The sequence below is a fragment of the Schistocerca gregaria genome, chromosome X (genome assembly GCF_023897955.1).
Source record: "Schistocerca gregaria isolate iqSchGreg1 chromosome X, iqSchGreg1.2, whole genome shotgun sequence".
Lineage (NCBI taxonomy): Eukaryota > Metazoa > Arthropoda > Insecta > Orthoptera > Acrididae > Schistocerca > Schistocerca gregaria.
This window is the reverse complement of record NC_064931.1, coordinates 207,816,422-207,843,589: the sequence shown is the minus strand read 5'-3', so window position 1 is coordinate 207,843,589 and position 27,168 is coordinate 207,816,422. Positions and strand designations below refer to the sequence as shown.

General features: G+C 39.7%; 1 protein-coding gene across 1 annotated transcript in view; it reads left to right on the top strand.

The window, feature by feature from the left end:
• Positions 1 to 6,136: 6,136 nt before the first annotated feature.
• LOC126297970 (histone-lysine N-methyltransferase trithorax-like) overlaps positions 6,137 to 27,168 on the top strand; it is a 116,012-nt gene continuing 94,980 nt past the window's right edge. The window contains exons 1-2 of the mRNA XM_049989286.1: positions 6,137 to 6,187; positions 6,234 to 6,425. Of these exons, the coding sequence (XP_049845243.1) occupies positions 6,137 to 6,187; positions 6,234 to 6,425 (243 nt within the window). The remainder of the gene's footprint in view (positions 6,188 to 6,233; positions 6,426 to 27,168) is intronic.

Here is a 27,168-nt window from a genome sequence, read left to right as displayed (position 1 = left end):
ATTAATTATCCTTACATACACAGCCTTTTCAATAACCTTAGCAACCACTGAAGGCATAGATATAGGTCTAAAATTGTCTACATTATCCCTTTCTTCCTTTCTGTAAAGCGCCTTTTGCTACTGAATCATTCGGGAAACTGACCATTCTAAAAGGAAAAATTACAAATATGGCCAAGTACAGAGCTAACATGTGCAGCACAGTACTTTAATATTCTGCTAGGTACTCCATCATATCCATAAGAGTCCTTAGTTTTCCATGATTTAATTATTGATTCAATCTCCACCTTGTCAGTGACACAGAGGAGTATTTCATATGTCAGTCGCAGAAAAGTGTTTTCTAAGAGAGTTATATGATTCCCTGTAGAAACATAAGTTTTTATTTAATTCGCCAGCAATGCCCAGAAAGTGGTTGTTAAATACTGTACATGTATCTGACTTATCGGTAACAGAAATATCATTTTAAGCACCTTGCAATACTATTTGTAATGGGCTACTGTAGCTCAGTTGGGACTACTTCTAACATTTTGATATAATTCCCACTTTGTTCTATAGGATATCCTTATCCCACTAGTCAGACACTCAGGCTGCCTTTTACTGCCGGTCCCCTTTTTTGAATGTTATAATGGAAAGCAACTTTCAATGAGCATGAGAAATGTGTCAAGGAAAGAATTATCTGTGCCATCTATGTTATCAAGAGAAGCAGTATTTAATGTACGAGTATTGTTCCAAAGATGTAGGGACATCAGTTGTGATGTATGTGCTTGCCTCATTATCAGAAGGCATTTGATCATGTGGAGCTTGAACAAATGAAATAAGTACTAAAGGAAACAGGAATTGATGGGAAAGAAATTATAGCCAAATAATACTGGAACCAATCTATAACCTAGACCAATCAGAACAAGTGAGAATACAACATGGCGTCAGGCAGGGTTGTATAATATAACCAATACTCTTTAACCAGTATTCAGAACACACATTCAAAGAAGCCATTCTTGACATGGAAGACGGAATCTCAGTGAATGGGGTCCCACTCAACAATTTTTGTTATGCAAATGACACCATGGTTTTTGTGGATACAATGGAAGGGCTGCAGAAGCTGTTAAAAATTTCTGAGACTAGCAAGAAATAAGGCTTTGACATGAACACAAACAAAACAAAACAAAATTTATGATCATCATGAGGAATGACGTTCGAGGTGAGAATCTGTACATTGTTGGCACAAGCATAGAGCAAGTTTCACAGTACCCGTATCTGGGCACCATCATTAACAAAGCATGGGACAACTCGGAGGAGGTAAAGTGTCGCATCGGAAAGGTGAGGAGTGTTTTCAACTCGATGAGTTCAGCATTCAAGAGTCATGATCTTACCATGAACAAGAAAAAGTATTCTCAGTTGTCTTGTATGGTGTGGAAACACGGACCCTTACAAAGGCAACCACTACCAGACTCCAAGCCTTTGAACTCTGGCTATACAGAAGAATGTTGAGAATATCATGGACTCAAAAAGTGACAAACATCAAGGTTCTATGTCGAGTTAACAAAAGCCCGGAGCTGACCAACATCATCAAGTGTCGCAAACTACAATACCTTGACCACTTCATGAGTAATTAAAAATGATATGAACTGCTTCAATGTATCCTGCAAGGAAAAATCGAGGGAAAGAGACATCCAGGATGAAGAAGAATTTCCTGGCTCAATAACATTAGATCTTGGTTTAATATTAGCTCTGAAGAACTGTTTGCATTGCAACTGATTTAGACAGAATAGGCATGAAGAAGTGGACATGCATCATAAGAAGAGGAAGATCTATGTTATCGGCACTATAAGCATCCTGTCACTCTTGTTCCATAACGAGGTTTAAAAAACTCTATTACCATTGAATTAGCTTTTATACACAGTTTGTAGTTATATATAACATTTGCTTGAGTACAAGAAACCTTTTAGTGTTAAATTTTGTGCACCATGTTTTACTAACAGAATGCCTGTCTTGTAATGAAGAATGGATAAAATTATTGTCTGTGTCTGTCCTACTGTTCCCATGCATTCCATCATTCTTTCTTTCTTTCTTTTTTTCCCCCACATACAAAATTAAAGTTGAGGTCACCACATGCAACTAATTTTGGTACTTCTTATAAAGTGAACCAAGAACGCTCTCTAGCTTGAGTAGAAATGTTCTGAAGTCAGAATTTGGGGACTTATAAATAACAATAATTCAAAGTTTTGTTTCACTAAATTAAACTGTTGCTGCACAACATTCAAATACCTGTTCAGTGCAGTGCCATGATATGTCTGCGGACTCCAATGGAATACTGCTTTCTACATACATGGCCACTCCCCTCCCCCCCCCCCCTCCCGCATTCCCTCAAAGAACTCCTTGAAAAACAGCCAACTAATCTGTATCCTGGTAAAGGAGGCCTATAAATTGTGAAATTATTTAAGTGGTGCCCCAATATACCAATAATGTTAGTCAACGTCTGTAAGAAGTTCACTAACTTTGGCTCTAACACCTCATATTTTGATGAAATATGGTAATTGCTTCATTATTTAGCTACTTGATCTCCTTTGAAGATGATTCCTTTATTGGAGAGTTCTTTTAAGTAGGGATATCTATCAGCTGACTTCAGTCTAAAAAAGATTCAGCTCTAACACCAACTACTATAGGAATTTTCCCATGAGTGATCCCGCCACTGCCTACTATGCTGTCACCTGTAAACTTTGCCAACCTCCCCTTCTCATACCTATTGAGGTGCAGACCATACCTTGTGAAACCCGATCTATTGATAGATTCATCTGGGACCAGCGCAATTTGAGCCATCCCCTCCACTATCAGTGCCTTCTCCAGCATGCCTGACTGCAGCATTAAGATGAAGCCGATCATGGCGCTGAGATAAGTGCATGGAGTGCTCTTTTGTGACACCAAGTTGAGTAGCTATTGTTTCAAGCTCACCACCTACATCATACTCCCCACCCACAATCACTTCCTGATCCTCTTTCGTAAAATTCCTATGCAACTCCACTACATCAACAGTCACCTGAGCCAACCCCGCACTAGCCTTCACAATGCTGGTGACCTGATAGGCACTTCCCAGCACTTCATGCAACAATTAGCCTGGGGTATTATTTTGGGCTGTAGCTGTGTTGGAAGGGTCTGTATTGACATCATAAGGTTTCAGCAAACATTTTAATATTTTGTTTATGTTAAACTTAGAAAATTTTCCCACTTATGTGAACAATTTTAGCTTTAAACCAACTATTGTTGATGGGCACAGTTCAGTATACCAGACAAGAAGTGACTTCTTGGTAATATGTTAAATCTGTTACAATGCCTCTGTGTCAGATTTAGTTTTGCGTGTAATTTATGTCAACATATTTTATAAAAAAAAGGAATCCTGCCAGATCTTCGTGTGTGTAAAGCAAGAATGTTTCTTTGTTGTTCGGTGTTTTTCTTTCTTCTGTAATTTTATTACATGCACCTTAAATGAGCTTTTAAATATTTATTGCTGTTATAGAAAACATTCCTCCCCACCTTCTCATGTTATAACTCTTTGTCAGTTCTTGCTAACTTCCAGTTGCTCCATTGTGTACTAGCAATGTAAGGCAGACTTAGGATCCCTATGGTAAGTTTTAATTTCCATGTCGGTTCTTGTATATTTACTAGTTTTGGTCCTGTGTTTCATGTTGTATGTTTGCAATGAATTGTCCACTCTGCTCAATAGTTTATTTGCATTGTACTGTGTCTGTTCTAAGAGCATCAGCATTACAATACAAGGTAATAGAAATAACTAATTTTGTTTGTTGTTGAAGTCGAATGTAGATAGATGTGTGGCAGTTATATAATAGGTATTGCATAAGATTGTAAGTTAATGAGGCATCCACATTTAAGAATTGTTTTTGATGTTTCTTAAATGAACAATCTTCATTTGAATCTCAGTGCAGTGTATCACCCAGTTAAAAAAAAAAATAGTGCAGTGAAAAAGTTATGTTGTGTATTGGTGAGAGACCTGTAGAAAAATGCAAGAAGTTCAGGTGTTCCTATGTGCAATTGGTGTAGCACCTATAGCATAGTCCAAAGCATCGACCATCAAAATTAAGGGAAGATCAGTTGGGTGAGGAAGCAGAGTTGTGTTAGCTAGTTCTTCTTTTAACTTCTTGAGCAATTTGTCTGGCTTGCCAGTTCATGTAACAAGGAGATTATCCTTCCCCTTGGTGTTTTTGCACAAGTTAAACAAATGTGTTTGGGATTTCTTCAGTATGTGGTAGCATACATCTGTAGAAATTCACCAGTCCTAAAAAATAACACAGTTGTGCTACTGTTTTGGGGTGATGGAAGTTCTTGGTTACTTTCACTTTTTCTCACAATCCAGAAATTCCTTGATGTGACACACAAAAACCTAATAATGACCATGATCTCTCTTTCTCTCCAAAAACACATTTTGCTATGTTGATGTTAAGATGATATTTATCTAGCCATTGAAGAAGTTGTTGCAGATGCATTACATGCTCTTCATCTGATGTTGAAGCAACAAGAATATCATCTAAATTGGAATACACAAAAGGCAGACCATTCAGAATGTATGAATAATTCGTTAGAATATTAGCGCTGCATTGTATAGAACAAATGCCATTTTCAGTAGTGCAGAAAATGCAAATGGTGCGATAACGGCTGTTTTAGGCTCATCTTTTGTTGTAGCAGAAATGGGGTGACGAGCTCAGATAAGTTCGATTTAAGGGAATATCTTTCTGTTGGAGAGTGGACAGTTGAAATATTGTAAATGTGGAATTGGGTAACGGTCTAGCACTGTGGCAGCATTTAAAGCTCTGTAATTTCCACAGGACCCAAGTTCCATTTTTCTTTGGAACAGGATGGTGAGCAGTAGACCAGCAGCTTTTGGAAGGACGATGTATGCCAAGATTGTCTCCTGAAATTCAAGTTTTGCTTGTGCTAATTTTTCTGGTGATCAGTGTCCCACTTGTGCATACACTGAAGCTCCTGTTGTTGCCATTGTGTGTGTACATTACCTTCAGGAAAATCATCATTAGGTCTCTTCATAGGAATTTTAGGTTATGTCTTTAGCAAGCTTTGATGTTTATGCTGTGGGTCAATCAGAAACACTAAACTCTCTGTAGGTATGTCTACAGAGCCTGTACTAGCAATTGAAAGTTTCTCGGTCAAGTAACTTTTTTGACAACATCAAGCAACAGATAATAATTGGTTGGTAAATATCTGCAAGAAAGAACAGCCATGGAAATCTTTCTAGCTTCAGTAGTCTTTCACCGTATATGTGTATTACGAAACGATTTGCAGCATAGAATTGCTGTTTTTTAATGTTTTTGTGATGTAATACTGTTGGCAATACAGAAATCTCTGCTCTGGAGTAAACTAAAAATTGAAGATGTCTGTTGCGATCAGTTAGTAATAGGAAGCAAGATGACTTGGCCTCCTCACTCTGTGCAATGCCAAGTGAGTAGCACACTAATTTTCTGTCTGAGCATTAGCGGACTGATGAGAAATAAATGAACATGGTGGTGTATACTTCTTCGCGTTCTGTTTGACTGTATAGTGGTACCAGAACACAGAATGTTTCTGTGCACACCACGGTGATTTCAATCTGCTTTCTGATCAAGACCCAGTTTGTAGATTCTGAATTGCGGTTGTTACTTTCAAAAGCTGTCTTTCCAGAGGGGGAAAGTCTGTCATCTTGAGATGGAGACAAAACAGTTTCTGTACTATATATGTACTGACAAGGTGTCGTAATCTCTACAATTTTGTAGGCCATAGAAACTATTGCTTCAAGATTTACATCTTGACTAGTTTCTGTTATAGAACATGCATTGATTGGTAGTCACTGAAGAAATATAGATCTTAAAAAATTGTTTGTTACTTGCATTCCAGCAAGAACACGCATCTCATGGAGCAAAGTAGATGTTGTCTCCTCGTTCTAATTTGGTTAGCAGCTTTTTAACCTTGCAGTACTCTGATTCTTCAAATTCTGTGGTAAGCTGATAATGGTTTGGACATGAAATTTCAAATCAGCTCAGCAACTTTGCTGTTAATTTAAGTAATAATGATTCAGTAGTTGTGGTGACCTTATCATAGAAACTACTTACCAATAGTATTTCCCAACTGCACAGTGAGCATGACAAACACACAACTGAATAACAGCAAGCAAAGAAAGCAATTCTCATGTGTATTATAGTCTCTCCAGTGCTTTTACTGTTTGTTTACTTTTACAGACTAGGTTGCATACCTTGCCTCTTCCTATGGGGAAGGATAGGTCAGAGGAATCTTCCCAGCAGATGACCATAGACTTTTGGGAGAGCTATGACCCAGATGTGGTTTGCAATTTAGGATTTGCTTTAATTGCATCTGAACCATTCCCAGTACGAGCAGTTTGTTTTCTTTGTGGAAGTGCTGGTCAAGAACAAGTAAGTTATATTTGTATTGCTAGCTTATACTGAAAGAAAATTAGTTGTGAGGTTGCTGCAATGCAATTTATGTAGCTGACTAGTAAAATAATTCATATTTTGCAGGTTCAGTTTGTTTTTCAGTTGTGTGTAGAAAATAGAAAGAAAGCTTAGCACATTATGTTTCCTTTGTAATGTTTACCACATGAAAGTATTATTTAGTGTATGTAGAATTTTAAAGAACTCAAATGAGATGATGTCATGAACTCACAACTCATTCACTTACAAGGACAAGTACAGCTGTTGTGACAGTTCTGTTTATGCACTACAGTGATGGGTACAGCTGTCACAGTGCTGTAGACATGTAATGTGTTTCTTCTGCAGATCAGTGATTTTTGTAGTAGCTCTATTTTAATACCAGTAGCCATTATGAGTTTTGGGTGCATGAAACTATGCCCAAAGTACAAGCTTACATGGTTTAGTCTGTACTTCACGAGCAGAATGACAGCATGCCATACCCGTATGAACAAGAAGTCATGATATTATTGCATCTTTATAAGAAAGGGATATTAACGATTAGAAGATGGTGAAGATTTTGACAGTGTAAGTGATAAATGGGAAAGCAACAAGAATGTTAGGGTTATTGACTCAGAGGAAGCTGTAATGTTCATAATAAATATTGCTGATCTGACAAAAAGGTGTTCTGCAGAATGTTCGTAGGTGAGTGATTGGAACTGGGCAACTGTAGTTCATCATTTTGAAATATAACCCTCAGTTTGATGAATCTGCTGTTGCTGAACATAGCTTTATAAACAGATATGATCACATTTGATGAAATGAAAATCTTTTGCATCCATCTACCTACTGGGACTCTGCCTTTAAAGAAGTCAGTGAGATTGGAATGCACTTTTACTACTACTACTACTACTACTACTACTAATACAACAATAAAATCTGCTGGTGGTGGTGGTGGTGTTGGTGGTGGTGTTGCTGCTGCTGCTGCTGCTGCTACCAGGGCAACGGCTATACCCTTAGTGGTGCATGGAAATGGACACTCAATCCTTAAAGACTACAGAGAAATAAGGTGAATTATTTACCATCTAGCAGAATCAGTGTTGCACCTAGGTTCTTCTATCATAGACATCAACATTATCTCTGGTAGCATATGGAATTTCCTTGACTTTTTAACATATCTGCAACATAATTTGGCCAACAAATACGAACACACTATTAATATGACAGACACATTATGACTTCGATGACAGAGCAAGTCATTGAAAGCTTGAATTTATTTACAAATCATATGAAGCAAGAAATCTGAGAAGCATTTGTACAAGAATATCACCATAAGAACTATGTTCTCATATAGATTTATATGTTGGAGGCGAGTGGATGCATTCTCAATAGAGTCAGCATTTACTTATGTAGATATGATAAGCCATTGTGGAGCCGAAACTTAGACTGCTGGTATTGCTACTTGTTAGAGCGAATTTGTATTCAATAGGAAGTAATTTAGCACATAAATTGTGAAATTCATTTTGCATAGTGGGAGCTTCAGTGATCAACAAATGTAAAAATCTATTAGCTGACTGGTAACATCATGTCACTTGACAGTTCTCCCAAATTTAATTAAACTGTAAATTTTTCTCATCAGTGTATGTGTGTGTGTGTGTGTGTGTGTGTGTGTGTGTGTGTGTGTGTGTGTGTGTGTGTTAGGTTAGTGTTAATGAAGCAGCCTGCTAATTTTATGATTTTAATGTTATTGTCGTGAAACAGGGTTATCGCAATTAGTTACATGTGCCAAGTCAGCACCACAAAATATCTCTCTCACTGGAATGAAGGTACCAATAAGCACTGGGGTTTAATGACTGGTATTGGAATGAAGTGACTCATTGGCACTAATTAGGGCTGACTGTATAAAAATCGCTGACTCGAGATCAAATTTGACATAAGATCAAAAATTGAATTATGTTCAGGATTCAGCTCTGTTGTATAACGCTAAACTTGGACCCACCAAAGCAGGTTCAGATTTGATCTTACCCATACTTGGCAACGAGGCTAAAATTTTCTGGCGGGTGATTATTGTACTTCAACTGCAAATATTTATAGTACATCGTAATAGGCAGCATTTATTATTGAAAGTGTCTTGCTAGAAACCTAGGAGCAAGTAAACAGAAAAAGGAGCAGTCATCAAACAACTCTCAATACGAGAAATATTTGTTGCTGGATATTGTGTTGGGCCAGTATAAAGATATAATTCACTGAAAACGAAACGTTCCTGTGGTGTGAAATCTTAAGATTAACAGCAACTTGTACATTGCAGTCAGGGGTTAATTTCTTTTGGATGATTTCATCAGACAGTCTCAGAACCTTAGTTCCAGTTGCTTTACAGTACTTTTCTCCAAACAAAACCTCAACTTAAATGACTTGTTACTTAACTCCAACAATGGGCTCACCCTTTTATGAAATGTGTGGTGAGCTCGTTGGGTCTTGCCATCATCATCCTCAGTGAACACATCAGAATGCTTAGATATCTGTAAAGGAAACAATTCAATTCACATCGCATAAGGTTATTGCTGCAGCTTGTGGTCTTGGGGTAGCGTTCTCACTTTCCACACATGGGGTACCAGGTTCGATTCCCGACAGTGTCAGGGATTTTTCCTGCCTTGAAATGACTGGGTGTTGTTGTGTCATCATCATCATCATCATCATCATCATCATTCATCCCCATTACGGTCGGAGGAAGGCAATGGCAAACCACCTCCACTAGGACCTTGCCTAGTACAGCAGTGTGGGTCTCCCGCATCATCCCCTACACTCCTTTGGGTATCAGACATTATCATTATCATCAGGGTTACTGCACACAGAATTTTACCCAATAGTGATTCAGAATGTTCCAAAGCAGAGAGTAAGGTATGGTTTCAGTGGTATGGAATGGCATGTTAATGATGTTATGATTATCTTTATGACCCATAAGGTAGTGAAAGTAGTAAGAAATGAAAAAAAAAATGTTTCAAGAATTGATGTGGATTTAAACATGTGATCTTCTGCACTGCGGGGCACAGCATAACCTCTGAGCCATCGAAATTAATGAGACAGTATTATGAGGTTAGTGTATTTCAAAACACTTGCTTATGTTCTATTTATCAACACACATGGAATTGTCATAGCAATTTAAGGAAATGTTCAGTAGTTAAAAATTTAATACAAATGTCATAGTTACTCCTACTTGAGCTGAAAGAGACCTTATATATGTGATTTTGAATTATTATTGGCTGCTGTCAAAATTCCCATACTTAACTGTTTACTGCAAATATTTTGAATTCTCCTTTAATTAGTCTGCTGCTAAGTGTCTATAAAATGCCTTTGAACTAATCACATAAATTAAGAGTCATATCCCAAGAACTCTCATTAAGTACACACAGTAGCTGGTAATTTCCTTAACCTAACATTCCAGATTGAAAAACAGTATTTTGAGCATCAGCAGCATGGTAATGGCATAGTCACATATTTACATGCTATTTTTGTGTTAATGAGAACTTTTTATTATTATTTCAGTTGGTATCTGCTAAAAAAGCAATGAATTGTAGTGCCACTACACTATAAACTGGGAATTAGAGCTGATCCTGACGTTGAACCACAAATTTTCGCCGCCAAATATGATCAGATTTCATTGTGATGTGATAGAGGACTAATGTTTATGCAATGCAGATTTCCAGGTTAACTTTGATCTGAGGTCATTTTCTGTGTTAACCAAAGGTTAAATGCTTCATACATTCAGCCCTTAGAGTGGTCAGTGCCAAAACTGAACCAAAATACTTAGTATTTGACACTGCTTAAAATGAAAATGACAGAATTGGCAATTAGGTCCAGGTTTCATTTTTTGAATATCAATTAAGGTAGGTGGTTAGTGTTTAACAAACTGTCGATAACAAGGTTGTTGGAGATGGAGCACGAACTCGGATTAGAGAAGGCTGGGAAAGGAGCTTATCCATGCTTTTTCAAAGGAACTGTTCGGCATGAAACTATTTACGGAAATCACAGAACACCTAAATCTATATGGCCGGACATGAACTGAGGGAGGCTTACAGCAAACTACAGACAAATAATAGTCAAAGATATCGATCGGGTCATGAGTTTCAAATGAATGATGTATCATAAAAAGAAAATCTTATTTGGAACATGATTTGGAAGGTGAAGTTAATGTGGGACCATAACAAATTATGTGCAAAAAACTACAGTGGAATTGATAATCCCTCAGTGGTTGTTGAAGACCATGTGAAACTGAGTCTTGTATAATTATTCTGTAATAAAGATGGTTTCAGGAGATATAATGCTCCGATATCCTCTTTACTTGTGTGGAAGTCCTTTAATGTATCACAATGACAGCTCTTCCCAAATTAGATAAACTTCATGAGATGTTTGAAAAGAAGACTTGTTTTGAAAACTAATTTTGAAGGAACTAGAAGTACATTTGTTGATGAAATGACAAATAATTCAAACAATAAATGTCATTGGATTTCAGATTTATCTATTATCTGGAACATTTTTTATTCACAGATCCTGAGTAAATGTCATTATTCATGTTAATGAATAACATTTTAAATTAATATTTTTATTTGTCATTGAGCATTTGAATAAATGTGGCCCAACTTGGGTCATAATCAATGTCCTTTGTGCATGTGCACACTGAATATTGGTAGCCTATGTACAAGTGAATGTAAAAGCGTAACATCCACGTGACCGTGGGCAATCGCTCACTCATTTATGTTATTAGGTGAGGCAGTATCAGACATTGTCGGCAACTTCTGCAGACATCCATAAAGTGTATTCACCCTCCCTCTCACACACTGCAGGCATGTGCAGACCCTGCAGATAGTATTACAGGGCTCTAGCAGACAGTGCAAGGTTTTCGCAGAAGTCTCCTTTAACTGTGACGTGTCACATTTGTGAGAATCTGTGCTCGTTCACTACAGAGAAACACACATTCCTCCTCGTATCTTAAGAATATGGACAAGAAAACTTTTTGTTAATGATAATGCAAAAAATAATGTGAAATTGGCAGTTTTTTTTAGCGACATCATGAATTGGCTGTTTTAACAATTTGTCATGCAGTTTGGCTATCTACCATTTCCTGTACAAAATGGCAACAATTAATTAATATTGATGACTGAAGGTAATTTAACTTTGAAATTGAATCTTGACTTTAAGGTTGACTTTCACATGTAACCATGAAATTACCAATCTTTTGTGCTTGTTCATTGCTTGTTTCAGTTTCACTGATGTAATGTTTCAGCATATTATTATTATTGAACTCATCAGTATGAAAGGTGATAAAAATTCTGATTACTTGATATACACACATCAATAAAAGTTTTGTGTCACGTCGGTTCCGAGAGTTCCGGAACCTGTAAAGAAATCTGGGATAGAATGTAAACATCATTTCTGGCCTTTTTATTGCTCGTGAAAACCAAACATTGCATGTTGTACCACCATACAGCAAGACCTTCAGAGGTGGTGGTCCAGATTGCTGTACATACTGGTACCTCTTAATACCTAATTGGTCCAGATTGCTGTACACACTGGTACCTCTAATACCCAGTAGCACCTCCTCTTGCATTCGTGTAGGCTTGTATTCTTCGTGGCTTACTATCCACAAGTTCATCAAGGCACTGTTGGTCCAGATTTTCCCACTCTTCAGCTGTGATTCGGCATAGATCCTTCAGAGTGGTAGAAGGGTCACGTCGTCCATAAGCAGTCCTTTTCAATTTATCCCAGGCATGTTCGATAGGGTTCATGTCTGGAGAACATACTGGCTACTCTAGTCGAGTGATGTTGTTATCCTGAAGCAAGTCATTTACAAGATGTGCACAATGGCGGAGTGAATTGACATCCATAAAGACGAATGCCTCGCCAATATGCTGTTGATATGGTTGCACTATCAATCAGAGGATGGCATTCACGTATTGTACAGCCGTTACGGCGCCTTTCATTACCACCAGCGACGTACATCGGTCCCACATAATGCCACCCCAAAACAGCAGGGAACCCCCACCTTGCTGCACTTATTGGACAACGTGTCCAAGGCACTCAGCCTGACTGGGTTGCCTCCAAACACAACTCTTGACAATTGTCTGGTTGAACATAATCCGTAGGTGGTCATCCACTGCAGTAGTAGCCCTTGGATGACCTGAGCGAGGCATGTCGCATGTCATCGACAGCTCCTCTCTCTCTCTCTCTCTCTCTCTCTCTCTCTCTCTCTCTCTCTCTCTCTCTCTCTCTCTCTCTCTGTCTCTCTCTCTCTCTGTATCTCCTCCATGTACAAACAACGTCGCTTCGGTTCACTCCTAGATGCCTGGACACTTTCCTTGTTGAGAGCCCTTCCTGGCACAAAGTAACAATGCGGACACTACCAAACCGTAGTATTGACCGTCTAGACATGGTTAAACTACAGACAACACAAGCCGTGTACCTCCTTCGTGCTGAAATGACTGGAACTGTTTGGCTGTCAGACCCCCCTCCGTCTAATATGCATTGCTCATGCATGATTGTGGGCAGGTTTAGTGACATCTCTGAACAGTCAAAGGGACTGTGTCTCTGATACAATATCCACAGTGAATGTCTCTCTTCAGGAGTTCTGGGAACTGGGGGGATGCAAAACTCTTTTTGATGTTTGTATTTTAGCATTCATTACTGTTTACTTTTGTGTGATGCCTGTGCATTAGTACTTGCTTGTTTTGCTTGCTAACCACAGAATATGTAGTATTCATGGTCCTTCCCCTACATTAAAAAATTCTAAAGGTACAGTCACAGACTGAAAACAAATATATTTATCGTACATTTTGTTTACCTGGATAAAGGCACAAAAAACTCCATGTTTGTCACATCGTGAACTCAGCTTGTACTCTGAACAGACTAAGCAAGCGAGGTTTGTAATTAAGAGCTCTGAGGTAGAGCTGCCCAAAACAGTATATTAAATTAAATTTCTCAGTAATATATTACAGAATTTAAATTATCAGAAAGCATTTAATGTATTTCCCATACAAATTTAAATAATGGCAGTCAGCATTTTTGGAACTGTTGATGTCTGATGTCAAGTGATTTTTTTTTCAAACAGGTAGTAGCTAGTCACAAGGCTGCACCTTGAAATGCCATGGAGCTCTAATGTAGCAGAGGCTTGGGAGCATGGCTTCCTCGTGCTCTGGTGTTTCAGCCTACGGATGTCCTACAAACCTGCAAACAATATCCATGTTTCACTGCTTACATCAAAAGGGAATGAACAGAGTTTCTGAAACTTTGGTATTGAATCCCTGTCTCTGTATATCTCTCTTATGTTTTGGTGCATCATTAATGAACATTTAGTATTATTGTTCTGATAGTGTTTCAGATAGTCTTTTGTTTCTGCCATTGACTGCTCAATGCACCATTGGAATAAGTTTGCAGCTGTATCACCGGAGTGTGCTAGAGTGTGGTACCGCAAGTATCACCACCTAGTGAGAGTTCCATGAATGATTAGAGGAAAAGACACCCAAAATATACCCAAGGCGTGAAATGTGCCATGTTACTTTAGTTTTCTTGCTTGCTGACTGTAGTAATGTGCGCTATTATCAAGTTTCTTTTTGTTAGTCTATTATGCATGAATTTAATGAGTGTTATGTTTTTGCAAATAACAGCAGTGTGCTAAGAGTTAGAATACAACACAGTCTGAATTCAGTGTGCCATTTATCAGATAAAATTTTGGAACATGCGATTAGGATGGAAGTGAAGGCAAAGTATACACACAATTTCAACAGAGCAGTGTACAAGGGAGTACCAAAAGAGAAAAAAAGTTGGAACTATTTTTTAAAAGCTGTATATTTTCAAATTGTTTACAAACAACCTTATCCCCTTCAAAATACTCTCCATTACAAATAATACATTTGCCCCACTGGTGCTTCCACATTTTTTGCAGTCATCTGTAGAAATGGCTGACAGCTCCTCCCTTGTTTTTTCTTGACTCCTTCAGTGTTGTCAAATCAATTTCCTTTCATGCCCCTTTTCATGCGTAGAAATAAGAAAAAGTCGCACGGAGTGAGGTGAGGCAATTAAGGTGGATGGGACAGCGGAACCAAGCAGATTTTAGCCAAAAACTGTGTAACAGAGATGGGTGTGTGTGTGTGTGTGTGTGTGTGTGTGTGTGTGTGTGTGTGCGTGCAGGTGCATTGTTGTGGTGGAAGAACCAGTCTCCTGTCTGCCACAAATTGGGTCTTTTTTGATGAATATTGTTGCCCAGTCTTCTTAAAACTTCCAAATTGGCTGTCGACAGTCTGTGAACACAACCTTTAAAATGTTGTCAATATTTTCGTCAATTCGGACAGATTATGGATGTCCAGAACAAGGTTTGCAATCAGTCAACATGTTGCCACTTTTAAATTCCGCAAACCGCTTGTACACTTGAGTTTTTCCCATGGTGTCATCTGGGTAAGCTGTTTTCAGCATTAAAACAGTTTCAGCAGAATTTTTGCTGAGAAGAAAACAAAATTTCACAGCTGCACCTTGTTCATTAAACTTATCATAAAAAATGAAACGAGGACAAAACAGTGGCAGCAAGAGCAGTCACTGCAGTTGAACAGAACAAGCCATGTCACCAACAAAGGTGGCACTGAACTGGCAATGAGTTGTGCTATACACGCCTAATAGTAGAAGTGCGTACTACATAAGCTCTGTCCACGGCAATGTTATTCTGGTTTGTGTGTGTGTGTGTATGTGTGTGTGTGTGTGTGTGTGTGTGTGTGCACATGTGTGTAAGGGGGGGGGGGGGGGTCGTACTCTTCTATACAATACAGCTGAGTGATTGTATGCACTTTATCACTTAAAAAGCTTATATTTGTGATACACAAGTATAAATACAGTGTGTAAATTACCATGGCAGTTGCTCAGGTTGTTAAGGTCAGCCAGTCACAGCACATGATCCAGGACATCATGGAAACATCACTCTTTCATCACATGAACACATAAACATTGCCATTTGAGCACACAAACATTAAACATGTGAATTTTAGGAATGAAAATACCAAAGCCATTAAGCGTGTAGCGAAGCTTACACATACCACATTAACGATCTCTCCAAAGCACGTTTTTAGTATGATTTGTTGTGGTAAACTGTCAGGAAATGTAACGTGAAGGGATAAAGTAGCTTCCTAAAGATTTTATGTTGGAGTTAGATTTTGAGATTACTTAGTAGTGGATAGAAAGAAGGTACAGTATGTAAGTGTTCGGCTAGTGTGTGACATTGTCCCCCCCCCCCCCCTCCCCTCCCTGTTTGAAGTCGTGGTTGTGGTGACAAACGACAAGCTGCACCTGATATTAGCTAACAGAAATGTTATTTAATAGTGACTGAATTTTGTAGACATTGCCATGAAAAGTAGTTCGAAAAGTTTCTATGTTATATACAATTGTGTTTATACAAGTGACTGAAATGACGACACTGCAACCATGTGTGAGGTCACGTGACATCCCTTGCTCGCTTAAATAATATAGTGCAATCTGTTGCCACAACATGTATTTGGCATTCACATTTGTTGTCCTAGCCAACTCACCACCAGATTCTCATTTCAGCCTATCTTAGATTGGGTTATGCTACAGATCGATCTATCACCACAACCAGATCTACAAATTTCAGTCGAACACCCAATGTATGTCCTCACTGAAGCAACTCTTATTGGATCAAAATTCATCTTGATGCAAGATCTTCGGCTGTTCAGAATGATTGTTTCAGATCTTTCTCCAAAGAATCAAGCCTTGACCAGTGTCCACATTTTCTTGAGATTTCTCACTGTTTACTTTGAGATTGTTCACTGAAGTAGGATTCGCAATTGTAAAAACATCATGCTTGCAGTTACTGCAACAACAGACTATGGGCGTTTGAAGGTGATTCTTTGTATGCTCCCAATAAATTTACAGTGTTCTGTAAATACATCACCAGTGGGATAGTGTGGGAAAGAAAAGATACTGTATTAACGCACATGCCAAGTGAAACACACAAGGGAAAGAAATCAAACAATTCCAGTGTGAAAATGAAGGGACAAGCTTTGAAGTGGCTGAGAAGGAGAAAAACAACTGTGAATATATGGCTCAAAGGGGTATCAAAATGTTTTTATAAGCCAACATTCTGCTACACAAACTAGAAAATGAAGATTTTCGCAGTATGCAAACGAATTCATGGAAGGTAAGCTAGAATTACTGATAGTAAACAGCATGATAATTCAGATTATTGTTTTCAGCTTGCCACTGTCTGTTTAATAAATTAATACATTTTATTAGTACAGATTCAGATTAAATTATTTTTAAACTGAATGGTAACAGTAGGATAATTTTGTTTAAGGTGCTGGTCCCATGTGTCAAGATAATGAGGACAACTGTTGTGCCTTAAGTAAAAAAGCAACAAAAGATGAAATGATGCAGCATCTAGCTGCCAGTGCTGTCGTGGTAGCTGATGAGACCACTGACAAGAGGTTGTTGTGTTTTTGCAGTTAGTGAAGACAGATGAGGCCTAGAATGAACAAAACACTTTTTGTTGTTAGTGTACAGATTCTCAACAACAACTCAACACAGTGTGTTCATGCAATATTCTGTGTTTTGCAGAACTATAACATTTAGTATGACAATGTAAATCTGTTACTAGTGACAGTGCAAGGTACACGAACAACTGTGTCAACTCTTTTTAAAACAATTATAGGAGACCATTTGAGCTGTGTTCAGTATTGGACACACAAGCTGCATATGATTATAAATGTTTCTTCATAGGAACTTCTCAAGTGGAACACTGCAGTAACTAAATGAAAGGGTGCTTTTCTGAATACTAAGAAGAGAAAACATTTATATCTGCAGGTTTCAAAGAAGTGGAGAGAGTCAAAGGCATTTCCTCTTCAAGTGTTAATGTTTTGAAACTCTTGGCTTTCCACAGTCATTTAAATGACAGATTATTTCCACACTGATGATATGCAGAAGTTCTATTGATTATCTTAATCCACATTTCGGTGATGACATAATTCAATTCTTGTGGAGGCCTTGTTTATTTAGGAATATGCAAATGTTTTTATGACAATAAGTGCAGACTTAGTCTTCAAAGTATCATATCGTCCATGAATGAAGTTCAAAATTAAAACAGCTGGAAAAATCTGTTACTGTGGCAGATGACGTTTTTTGGTGAAGAAACCAACAAGATGAATAATGTAAAGAAACATACACTTGAGGTGGAGATGGGAGAAATACTTAAAAGCACTGGATTATTCCTACAAACAAAGCTGTCTGTGCTCATGGCTACAGATTGGATGCAAATTTTTATTCTCAGCCTTATGGTTGTGCTTCATTCATAGGGTAGTAATCACAATTTCTGTCAGTGCTGACATGGCCAAGTGTCTGTCAGGTATATGTGGTGCAACAGCTCTTAACAATATAGATATTCTGTAGGGATACAGATCCCGTCAGAATATACTTGAACAGCAGCTTTTAGCAGGAAATATGGACGTTGTGAAGTATCTGCAGTCAACTACACTCAACAACCCGCAGTTAGCTGCTGTTGGGTTGAAGGCAGTTCAGCTTCCATGTTCCAACATAGACACGGAGTGGTTAGTTTCCCAATATATTGAAGTAGTGACAAATTAGAGGCATATCTCTCAGAAGAGAATTCGGAACTGATGACACTTGTTTCGTAGGAAAAACTTTACTTGTTATGTAGTTAAAAAGAGTCATTTTTCCTTTGAGCAAATCAATATGTTCAATGTATATATATATATTTTTCAGACAAAAAATGTGAATGAATTTAATGTTTAAAATAGTGTAATTGAGGGGTATATTTTCATTTTCAACATAGTACTGAAAAACAATGAAATGAGACAAAAATAAGGAACAGGCTTGAGAAATACACATTGAGAAAAATCAGCAAAAATGACTAAAATAACACATAAATTAGCTATAAAATAAAACATTTTTCCCTGACGTGTCACATAAATAATTTTTGTGTGTGACATGAAGAATATGTTGTGTCTATCACTTGAAGTGGACGTGTGTTACAGATTGTCAGAGTTTAAAACATAATAGAATTTAGAATTCTTTAACTGTAAGAGATTTTGTTCCGTCTTTATTATATTATGGTTGCTGCACTCAAAATTGACAAATAATGCTTAGCTGACTTATAATGCCAGATGCCAAACAAGAAAGCATAGTGTCTGAAAAATCTGTATATGATGATGATTATGATGATGATAATTTAAGAAACTTATCAATGTTTCATACGTCCTGATTCAAAAATGGTAATATTTAAACTGTAAAGTAAATTCTCTTCAAATCCCAGTCTGTAAGTGGTCACCTACTTCTAACAAATATCCAAATCGCAAAGCAAATTCCTGACATACGCCATTGGTACAAGTATGACAGTATTCATCACAACCTTTGAAAGAACAACATGATATAAGCACTTCCATTATACAGGGTGATTCAAAGAAACATTTATAAATGGACATGGGACATGAGGCATACAACAAGGCTCAATAATCACATATGAATCAGGGGTTGTAAAGGCCATCTGTGGCTACTAAATGGCATTGCAGGCAGCAGCAACCAGCCAAGACACAAGTAGTAACAGAGAAGTAACTGATTTTGTGACATTTTACGACTTCCTAACAAGGAGCAAATTGTATATTTTCATCTGTGTGCTTTGGTATTTTAGTTTTGTCAGTTTCCACATGTTAATGTAATATTTAATAGACAAAGTTCTTACATTTTCGTTTGTGTTGGAAAGTAAAGCGATTTTGCAACATATTACTACACTCCTGGAAATGGAAAAAAGAACACATTGACACCGGTGTGTCAGACCCACCATACTTGCTCCGGACACTGCGAGAGGGCTGTACAAGCAATGATCACACGCACGGCACAGCGGACACACCAGAAACCACGGTGTTGGCCGTCGAATGGCGCTAGCTGCGCAGCATTTGTGCACCGCCGCCGTCAGTGTCAGGCAGTTTGCCGTGGCATACGGAGCTCCATCACAGTCTTTAACACTGGTAGCATGCCGCGACAGTGTGGACGTGAACCGTATGTGTAGTTGATGGACTTTGAGCGAGGGCGTATAGTGGGCATGCGGGAGGCCGGGTGGACGTACCACCGAATTGCTCATCACGTGGGGTGTGAGGTCTCCACAGTACATCGATGTTGTCGCCAGTGGTCGGCGGAAGGTGCACGTGCCCGTCGACCTGGGACCGGACCACAGCGATGCATGGATGCACGCCAAGACCGTAGGATCCTACGCAGTGCCGTAGGGGACTGCACCGCCACTTCCCAGCAAGTTAGGGACACTGTTGCTCCTGGGGTATCGGCGAGGACCATTCGCAACCGTCTCAATGAAGCTGGGCTATGGTCCCGCACACCGTTAGGCCGTCTTCCGCTCACGCCCCAACATCGTGCAGACCGCCTCCAGCGGTGTCGCGACAGGCGTGAATGGAGGGACGAATGGAGACGTGTCGTCTTCAGCGATGAGAGTCGCTTCTGCCTTGGTGCCAATGATGGTCGTAAGCGTGTTTGGCGCCGTGCAGGTGAGCGCCACAATCAGGACTGCATACGACCGAGGCACACAGGGCCAACACCCGGCATCATGGTGTGGGGAGCGATCTCCTACACTGGCCGTACACCTCTGGTGATCGTCGAGGGGACACTGAATAGTGCACGGTACATCCAAACCGTCACCGAACCCATCATTCTACCATTCCTAGATCGGCAAGGGAACTTGCTGTTCCAACAGGACAATGCACGTCCGCATGTATCCCGTGCCACCCAACGTGCTCTAGAAGGTGTAAGTCAACTACCCTGGCCAGCAAGATCTCCGGATCTGTCTCCCATTGAGCATGTTTGGGACTGGATGAAGTGTCGTCTCACACGGTCTGCACGTCCAGCACGAACGCTGGTCCAACTGAGGCACCAGGTGGAAATGGCATGGCAAGCCATTCCACAGGACTACATCCAGCATCTCTACGATCGTCTCCATGGGAGAATAGCAGCCTGCATTGCTGCAAAAGGTGGATATACACTGTACTAGTGCCGACATTGTGAATGCTCTGTTGCCTGTGTCTATGTGCCTGTGGTTCTGTCAGTGTGATCATGTGATGTATCTGACCCCAGGAATGTGTCAATAAAGTTTCCCCTTCCTGGGACAATGAATTCACGGTGTTCTTATTTCAATTTCCAGGAGTGTAGTTTCTAATTAGGAGAGAGTTATTTAGTCTCAACTGAGTGCGTTGGTAGTCCAGTTTTTAATCTGTGCGGATTAATATAATTTCTTAGACAGGGTTCTTTCGTTTTTTTCAGTAGATTTCTGCAGCACATCGCTCTATCGTTTGTCAGCATAGTGTAGTTTTCCATAGCCTTTAGCATGGATTGGGACTGCGATTGCTGCGTGTGGATGTGAGCACAGTTGGTGACACTTCACTCTGAACTCAAGCTGTGATGGCTTTAGATACACAGCCTGAACCTGCAGTGGATGGGCGTCACTGTTGTGGGCTGACCATGGGGATCCAGTGGACATCCAGCACTCCTGAGTCCTCCAGTCAGTTTACACTGGTGGCCATCCCAGTTACTCTTTACACTGAGGTTGGCCCCTCACTCGTGGTTGAGTGGGATGTCTCCTCGAGGCATGGCAGGTGGCAAAAGACAACTCAGGAGGCCACACTTAAGGCGTCCATGATTAGTCTGACAAAGAGTTTCCAGGTGCTGTCTGTGGCTGACGTGTCGTAGCTGTGTTGGGAAGGTACTAGAGCTCCAAGAGCTAATAGAAAGCGCTGATGCTCGAATTGTTATATGCACTGAAAGCTGGCTAAAGCAAAGAGATAAGTTCAACTGAAATTGTTGTGAGGAACCTAACTGTGTTTTGAAAAGATAGGCTAAACACAGGTGGCAGTGACATTTTTGTTACTGTTAGAAGTAGTTTATCTTGTTGCAAAACTGAAGGGAGTTAGTATGGGCAACCCGAATAAAATAATAGTAGGATCATTTTACCGACCACCCAATTCAGGTGATACAGTTGCTAAAAGGTTCAAAAATAACTTCAGTTTAATTTTAACCGTGTACCCAACTCATAACATCATCCAAAATTGTGCTTGGTCCATTCTCTGAAAATTATTTCATGCAGTTAGTTCATGAGCTCATGCGAATAGTAAACAGTTGTGAAAACACACTTGACCTCCTAGCAACAAATAACCATTAGCTAATAACGAGTATCAAAATGGATACAGGGATTAGTGAACAGAGGGTTGTTCAAAAATGGTTCAAATGGCTCTGAGCACTATGGGACTCAACTGCTGTGGTCATCAGTCCCCTAGAACTTAGAACTACTTAAACCTAACTAACCTAAGGACATCACACACATCCATGCCCAAAGCAGGATTCAAACCTGTGACTGTAGCAGTCGCACGGTTCCAGACTGCGCGCTTAGAACCGCGAGACCACCGCGGCTGGCACAGAGGGTTGTCATAGTGAGATTGAATATTGTAATCCCCAGATCCTCCAGAAATAAACGAAAAATATACCTATTCAAAAAGCAGCTAAAAATTTACTTGACTCCTCCGTGGGAGACAATCACCACTCCTTCCAAATTAATAGTGTAAGTGTAGACCAGATGTGTCTTGAATTCAGAGAAATAGTATTGACATCTATTGAAAGATTTATACAAAATAAATTAATAAATGATGGAGCTGATTCTCCTTGGTTCACAAAACAGGTCAGAACACTGTTGCAGAAACAACAACAAGATAGAATAGCAGCCTGCATTGCTGCAAAAGGTGGATATACACTGTACTAGTGCCGACATTGTGAATGCTCTGTTGCCTGTGTCTATGTGCCTGTGGTTCTGTCAGTGTGATCATGTGATGTATCTGACCCCAGGAATGTGTCAATAAAGTTTCCCCTTCCTGGGACAATGAATTCACGGTGTTCTTATTTCAATTTCCAGGAGTGTAGTTTCTAATTAGGAGAGAGTTATTTAGTCTCAACTGAGTGCGTTGGTAGTCCAGTTTTTAATCTGTGTGGATTAATATAATTTCTTAGACAGGGTTCTTTCGTTTTTTTCAGTAGATTTCTGCAGCACATCGCTCTACCGTTTGTCAGCATAGTGTAGTTTTCCATAGCCTTTAGCATGGATTGGGACTGCGATTGCTGCGTGTGGATGTGAGCCCAGTTGGTGACACTTCACTCTGAACTCAAGCTGTGATGGCTTTATATACACAGCCTGAACCTGCAGTGGATGGGCGTCACTGTTGTGGGCTGACCATGGGGTTCCAGTGGACATCCAGCACTCCTGAGTCCTCCAATCAGTTTACACTGGTGGCCATCCCAGTTACTCTTTGCACTGAGGTTGGCCCCTCACTCGTGGTTGAGTGGGATGTCTCCTCGAGGCATGGCAGGTGGCAAAAGACAACTCAGGAGGCCACACTTAAGGCGTCCATGATTAGTCTGACAAAGAGTTTCCAGGTGCTGTCTGTGGCTGACGTGTCGTAGCTGTGTTGGGAAGGTACTAGAGCTCCAAGAGCTAATAGAAAGCGCTGATGCTCGAATTGTTATATGCACTGAAAGCTGGCTAAAGCAAAGAGATAAGTTCAACTGAAATTGTTGTGAGGAACCTAACTGTGTTTTGAAAAGATAGGCTAAACACAGGTGGCAGTGACATTTTTGTTACTGTTAGAAGTAGTTTATCTTGTTGCAAAACTGAAGGGAGTTAGTATGGGCAACCCGAATAAAATAATAGTAGGATCATTTTACCGACCACCCAATTCAGGTGATACAGTTGCTAAAAGGTTCAAAAATAACTTCAGTTTAATTTTAACCGTGTACCCAACTCATAACATCATCCAAAATTGTGCTTGGTCCATTCTCTGAAAATTATTTCATGCAGTTAGTTCATGAGCTCATGCGAATAGTAAACAGTTGTGAAAACACACTTGACCTCCTAGCAACAAATAACCATTAGCTAATAACGAGTATCAAAATGGATACAGGGATTAGTGAACAGAGGGTTGTTCAAAAATGGTTCAAATGGCTCTGAGCACTATGGGACTCAACTGCTGTGGTCATCAGTCCCCTAGAACTTAGAACTACTTAAACCTAACTAACCTAAGGACATCACACACATCCATGCCCAAAGCAGGATTCAAACCTGTGACTGTAGCAGTCGCACGGTTCCAGACTGCGCGCTTAGAACCGCGAGACCACCGCGGCTGGCACAGAGGGTTGTCATAGTGAGATTGAATATTGTAATCCCCAGATCCTCCAGAAATAAACGAAAAATATACCTATTCAAAAAGCAGCTAAAAATTTACTTGACTCCTCCGTGGGAGACAATCACCACTCCTTCCAAATTAATAGTGTAAGTGTAGACCAGATGTGTCTTGAATTCAGAGAAATAGTATTGACATCTATTGAAAGATTTATACAAAATAAATTAATAAATGATGGAGCTGATTCTCCTTGGTTCACAAAACAGGTCAGAACACTGTTGCAGAAACAACAACAAAAAAAAAAGGCATGCCAAATTTAAACGAATGCAATACATCCAAGTTTGGCGTTCTTTTACAGGGGCTTGAAATGTAGTGCGGACATCACTGCGAGATGCTTATAAGTTTCCACAACGAAACTTTTTCTCAAAATCTGGAAGAAAATCCAGAGAAATTCTGGTCGTGTGTAAAGTATGCTAGTGGCAAGACAGTGTTAATGCCTTCTCTGCAAGATAGCAATGGAAATACTATTTACAAATGTGCTGGAAAAGCAGAATTGCTAAATGCAACATTCTGAAATTCCTTTACCAAAGAAGACAAAAGTAAATATTCCAGAATTTGCATCAGGAACAGCTTCCACTATGAGTAACTTACGAGGGGACCTTCTGGAAGGTGCATTAAGTTATGAGCTCCCACTTTGCCTGCTTATAGTGTGGGTAGGCACCTAACACACCCTAAAATTGTAGGTGCCAGTGCGGCCACATTTTTGAAATATTGCCTGTTTAAGTTTGGGCAGCTCTTTATATACAGAAAAGTTTCACTGTTGTGTCAAGTGAGCAACTAGCTGAGTGGCAAGCGAGCGATACTCCCTTCCAGGTGACCCTGGTTCGAGACCCGTCTATGCCACTTTTTATGCTTGTAATTCTTGTATACAATTCTTTGTGGAATTTTCATGATTAATTATAAATTAAAACAGGCATTTGAAAAAAAGAGTATCATAGACGGGTCTCGAACCAGGGTCGCCTGGACGGTAGTATTGCTCACTTGCCACTTGGGCTACTCGCTCACTTGACACAACAGTGAAACTTTTCTGTATATAAAGAGCTGCCCAAACTTTATCAGGCAATATTTAAAAAACAAGGCCGCATTGGCACCTGCAATTTTAGGGTGTGATAGGTGCCTATCCACACTATAAGCAGGTGAAGCGGGAGCCCATAACTTGATGCACCTCCCAGAAGGTCCCCTCGTTAGAAGTAGATATCCTTGGAGTAGTGAAGTAACTTAAAATCAATTAACAAAAGCAAGTCTTTGCGTCCAGACTGTCTACCAATTAGGTTCCTTTCCGAGTATGTTGATGCAATAGGTCCATACGTAACTGTCATATACAACCGCTTGCTCAACGAAAGGTCTGCACCCAAAGACTGGAAAGTTGCATTAGTCACACCAGTATTCAAGGAAGGTAGTAGGAGTAATCCACTAAGTTACAGGTCCATATCATTAACGTCAATATGCAATATTTTGGAATGTATATTGTGTTCAAACATTATGAATGACTTCGAAGAGAACGGGCTATTGACAAACAGTCAACACTGATTCAGAAAACATTGTTCTTGTGAAACACAACTGGCTTTTCTCACACACTAAGTGTTGAATGCTATTGACAGGGGATTTCAGGATTGATTCTGTATTTACAGATGTCTTTTGACACTACCACACAAATGGCTTGTAGTGAAATTGCGCTCTTATGGAATATTGTCTCAGTTCTGGATTTGTGATTTCCTGTTGGAGAGGTCACAGTTCATAATAATTGATGGAAACTCATGGGGTAAAACAGAAGTGATTTCTGGCATTCCTCAAGGTAGTGTTGGAGGCCCTCTGCTGTTAATTATCTATATAAACAATTTAGGACACAATCTGAGCAGCTGTCTAAGGTTGTTTGCAGATGATGCTGCTGTTTATTGGCTAGTAAAGTCATAAGAAGATCAAAACAAATTCTAAAATGACTTCGAAAAGATTTCTGTATGGTGCAAAAATTGGCAGTTGTCTCTAAATAATGAAAAGTGTTTGTGCTAAAAGGAACCCATTAAACTTCAGTTACACAATAAATCAGTCAAATGTAATGGTGGTAAATTCAACTAAATACCTAGGAAGTATAATTACAAACAACTTGAATTGGAAAGAACACACACAAAATACTGTGGGAATGGAAACCAAAGACTGCGTGTTCCTGGCAGAACACTTAGAAAGCGTAACAGATCTACATAAGAGACTGACTTATACTACAATTGTCCATCTTCTTTTAGAGTACTGCTGTGTGGTGTGGGATCCTTACCAGATAGGATTAACAGAGTACATCGAGAAAGTTCAGAGAAGGGCAGCACATTTCATATTATTGCAAAATAGGGGTAGAATGTCACTGAAATGGTACAGGATTTGAGGTGGATATAATTAAAACAGACATTTTCATTGCGGTGAAATCTTCTCACGAAATTTCAATCACCAACTTTCTCCTCAGAGTGCAACAAAGTTTTGTTGGTGCCTACCTACATATGGAGAAACAATCATCATAATAAAATAAGGGAAAACAGAGCATGATAGAAAAGATATAGGTGTTTGGTTTTTCCACGTGCTTTCGATTAATAATAGGGAAGTATTGTGTAGGCGTTTGATGAACCTTCCAGGCACTTACGTGTGATTTGCAGAGTATGTTACTGTAGATGTAGATTTAATCAGAATGCTACAAATGGACGTGCATTACAGGAGATAGTCAACGTTTTAGCCAGATGCATTGAGACACCCCTGACATTGACACTAAATTGAATGGTGCACTCTCTCAGAGGTACCTGGTGTATCTCAAAGACATTGTGCTACCACGACAGTCCTTCCCACTAGATCCTCCGGCGATGTAACAGTTGTTTCATACATAATCCTCTCTGGGTACCTCCACAGGACAAAATCGATTGGGGACTGGTTGGGTGATCATGGTGGCCATGTAACTGGCCACTGTGACCAATCCAGCAGCCAGGAAATGTCGCCAGCAGATGTTGTCACTTGTCTGCTGAAATCGGTGGGAGCTCTGTCATGCAGAAATCGAATGCGGTGACAAATAGGTGTGGAAACATTCAGCATGGTTGGCAGGACCTCTTGCAGGAATATGAGATACGTGTGACCATCAAGTCTGTCTGGGAGATTTTATGGCCCAATTAAACAGTCCGCGATGATGCCGGCCCACATGGTAAGGGTAAATTCGCATTGTGAGGCATGCATATGTGTAGCATGTTGGTTCATGTCCACCCATGTATGCAGGTTGTGAATGTTCAACACATCCTAGAGTGAGAATGCCACTTCATCAGTGATGAGGACACTATGAAGCTTCAGTCTGCAGCGGATTCCTGCAGAAACCACTGTGCAAATCTCATGTGCTTGTTGCTGTCCCCTGGTTGCAGTTCCTAGGTGCGTTGAAAATGAGACAGATTGAATCACCTTGTATATTTCAAGTAAAGCAAATAACTGCATGCTAATGT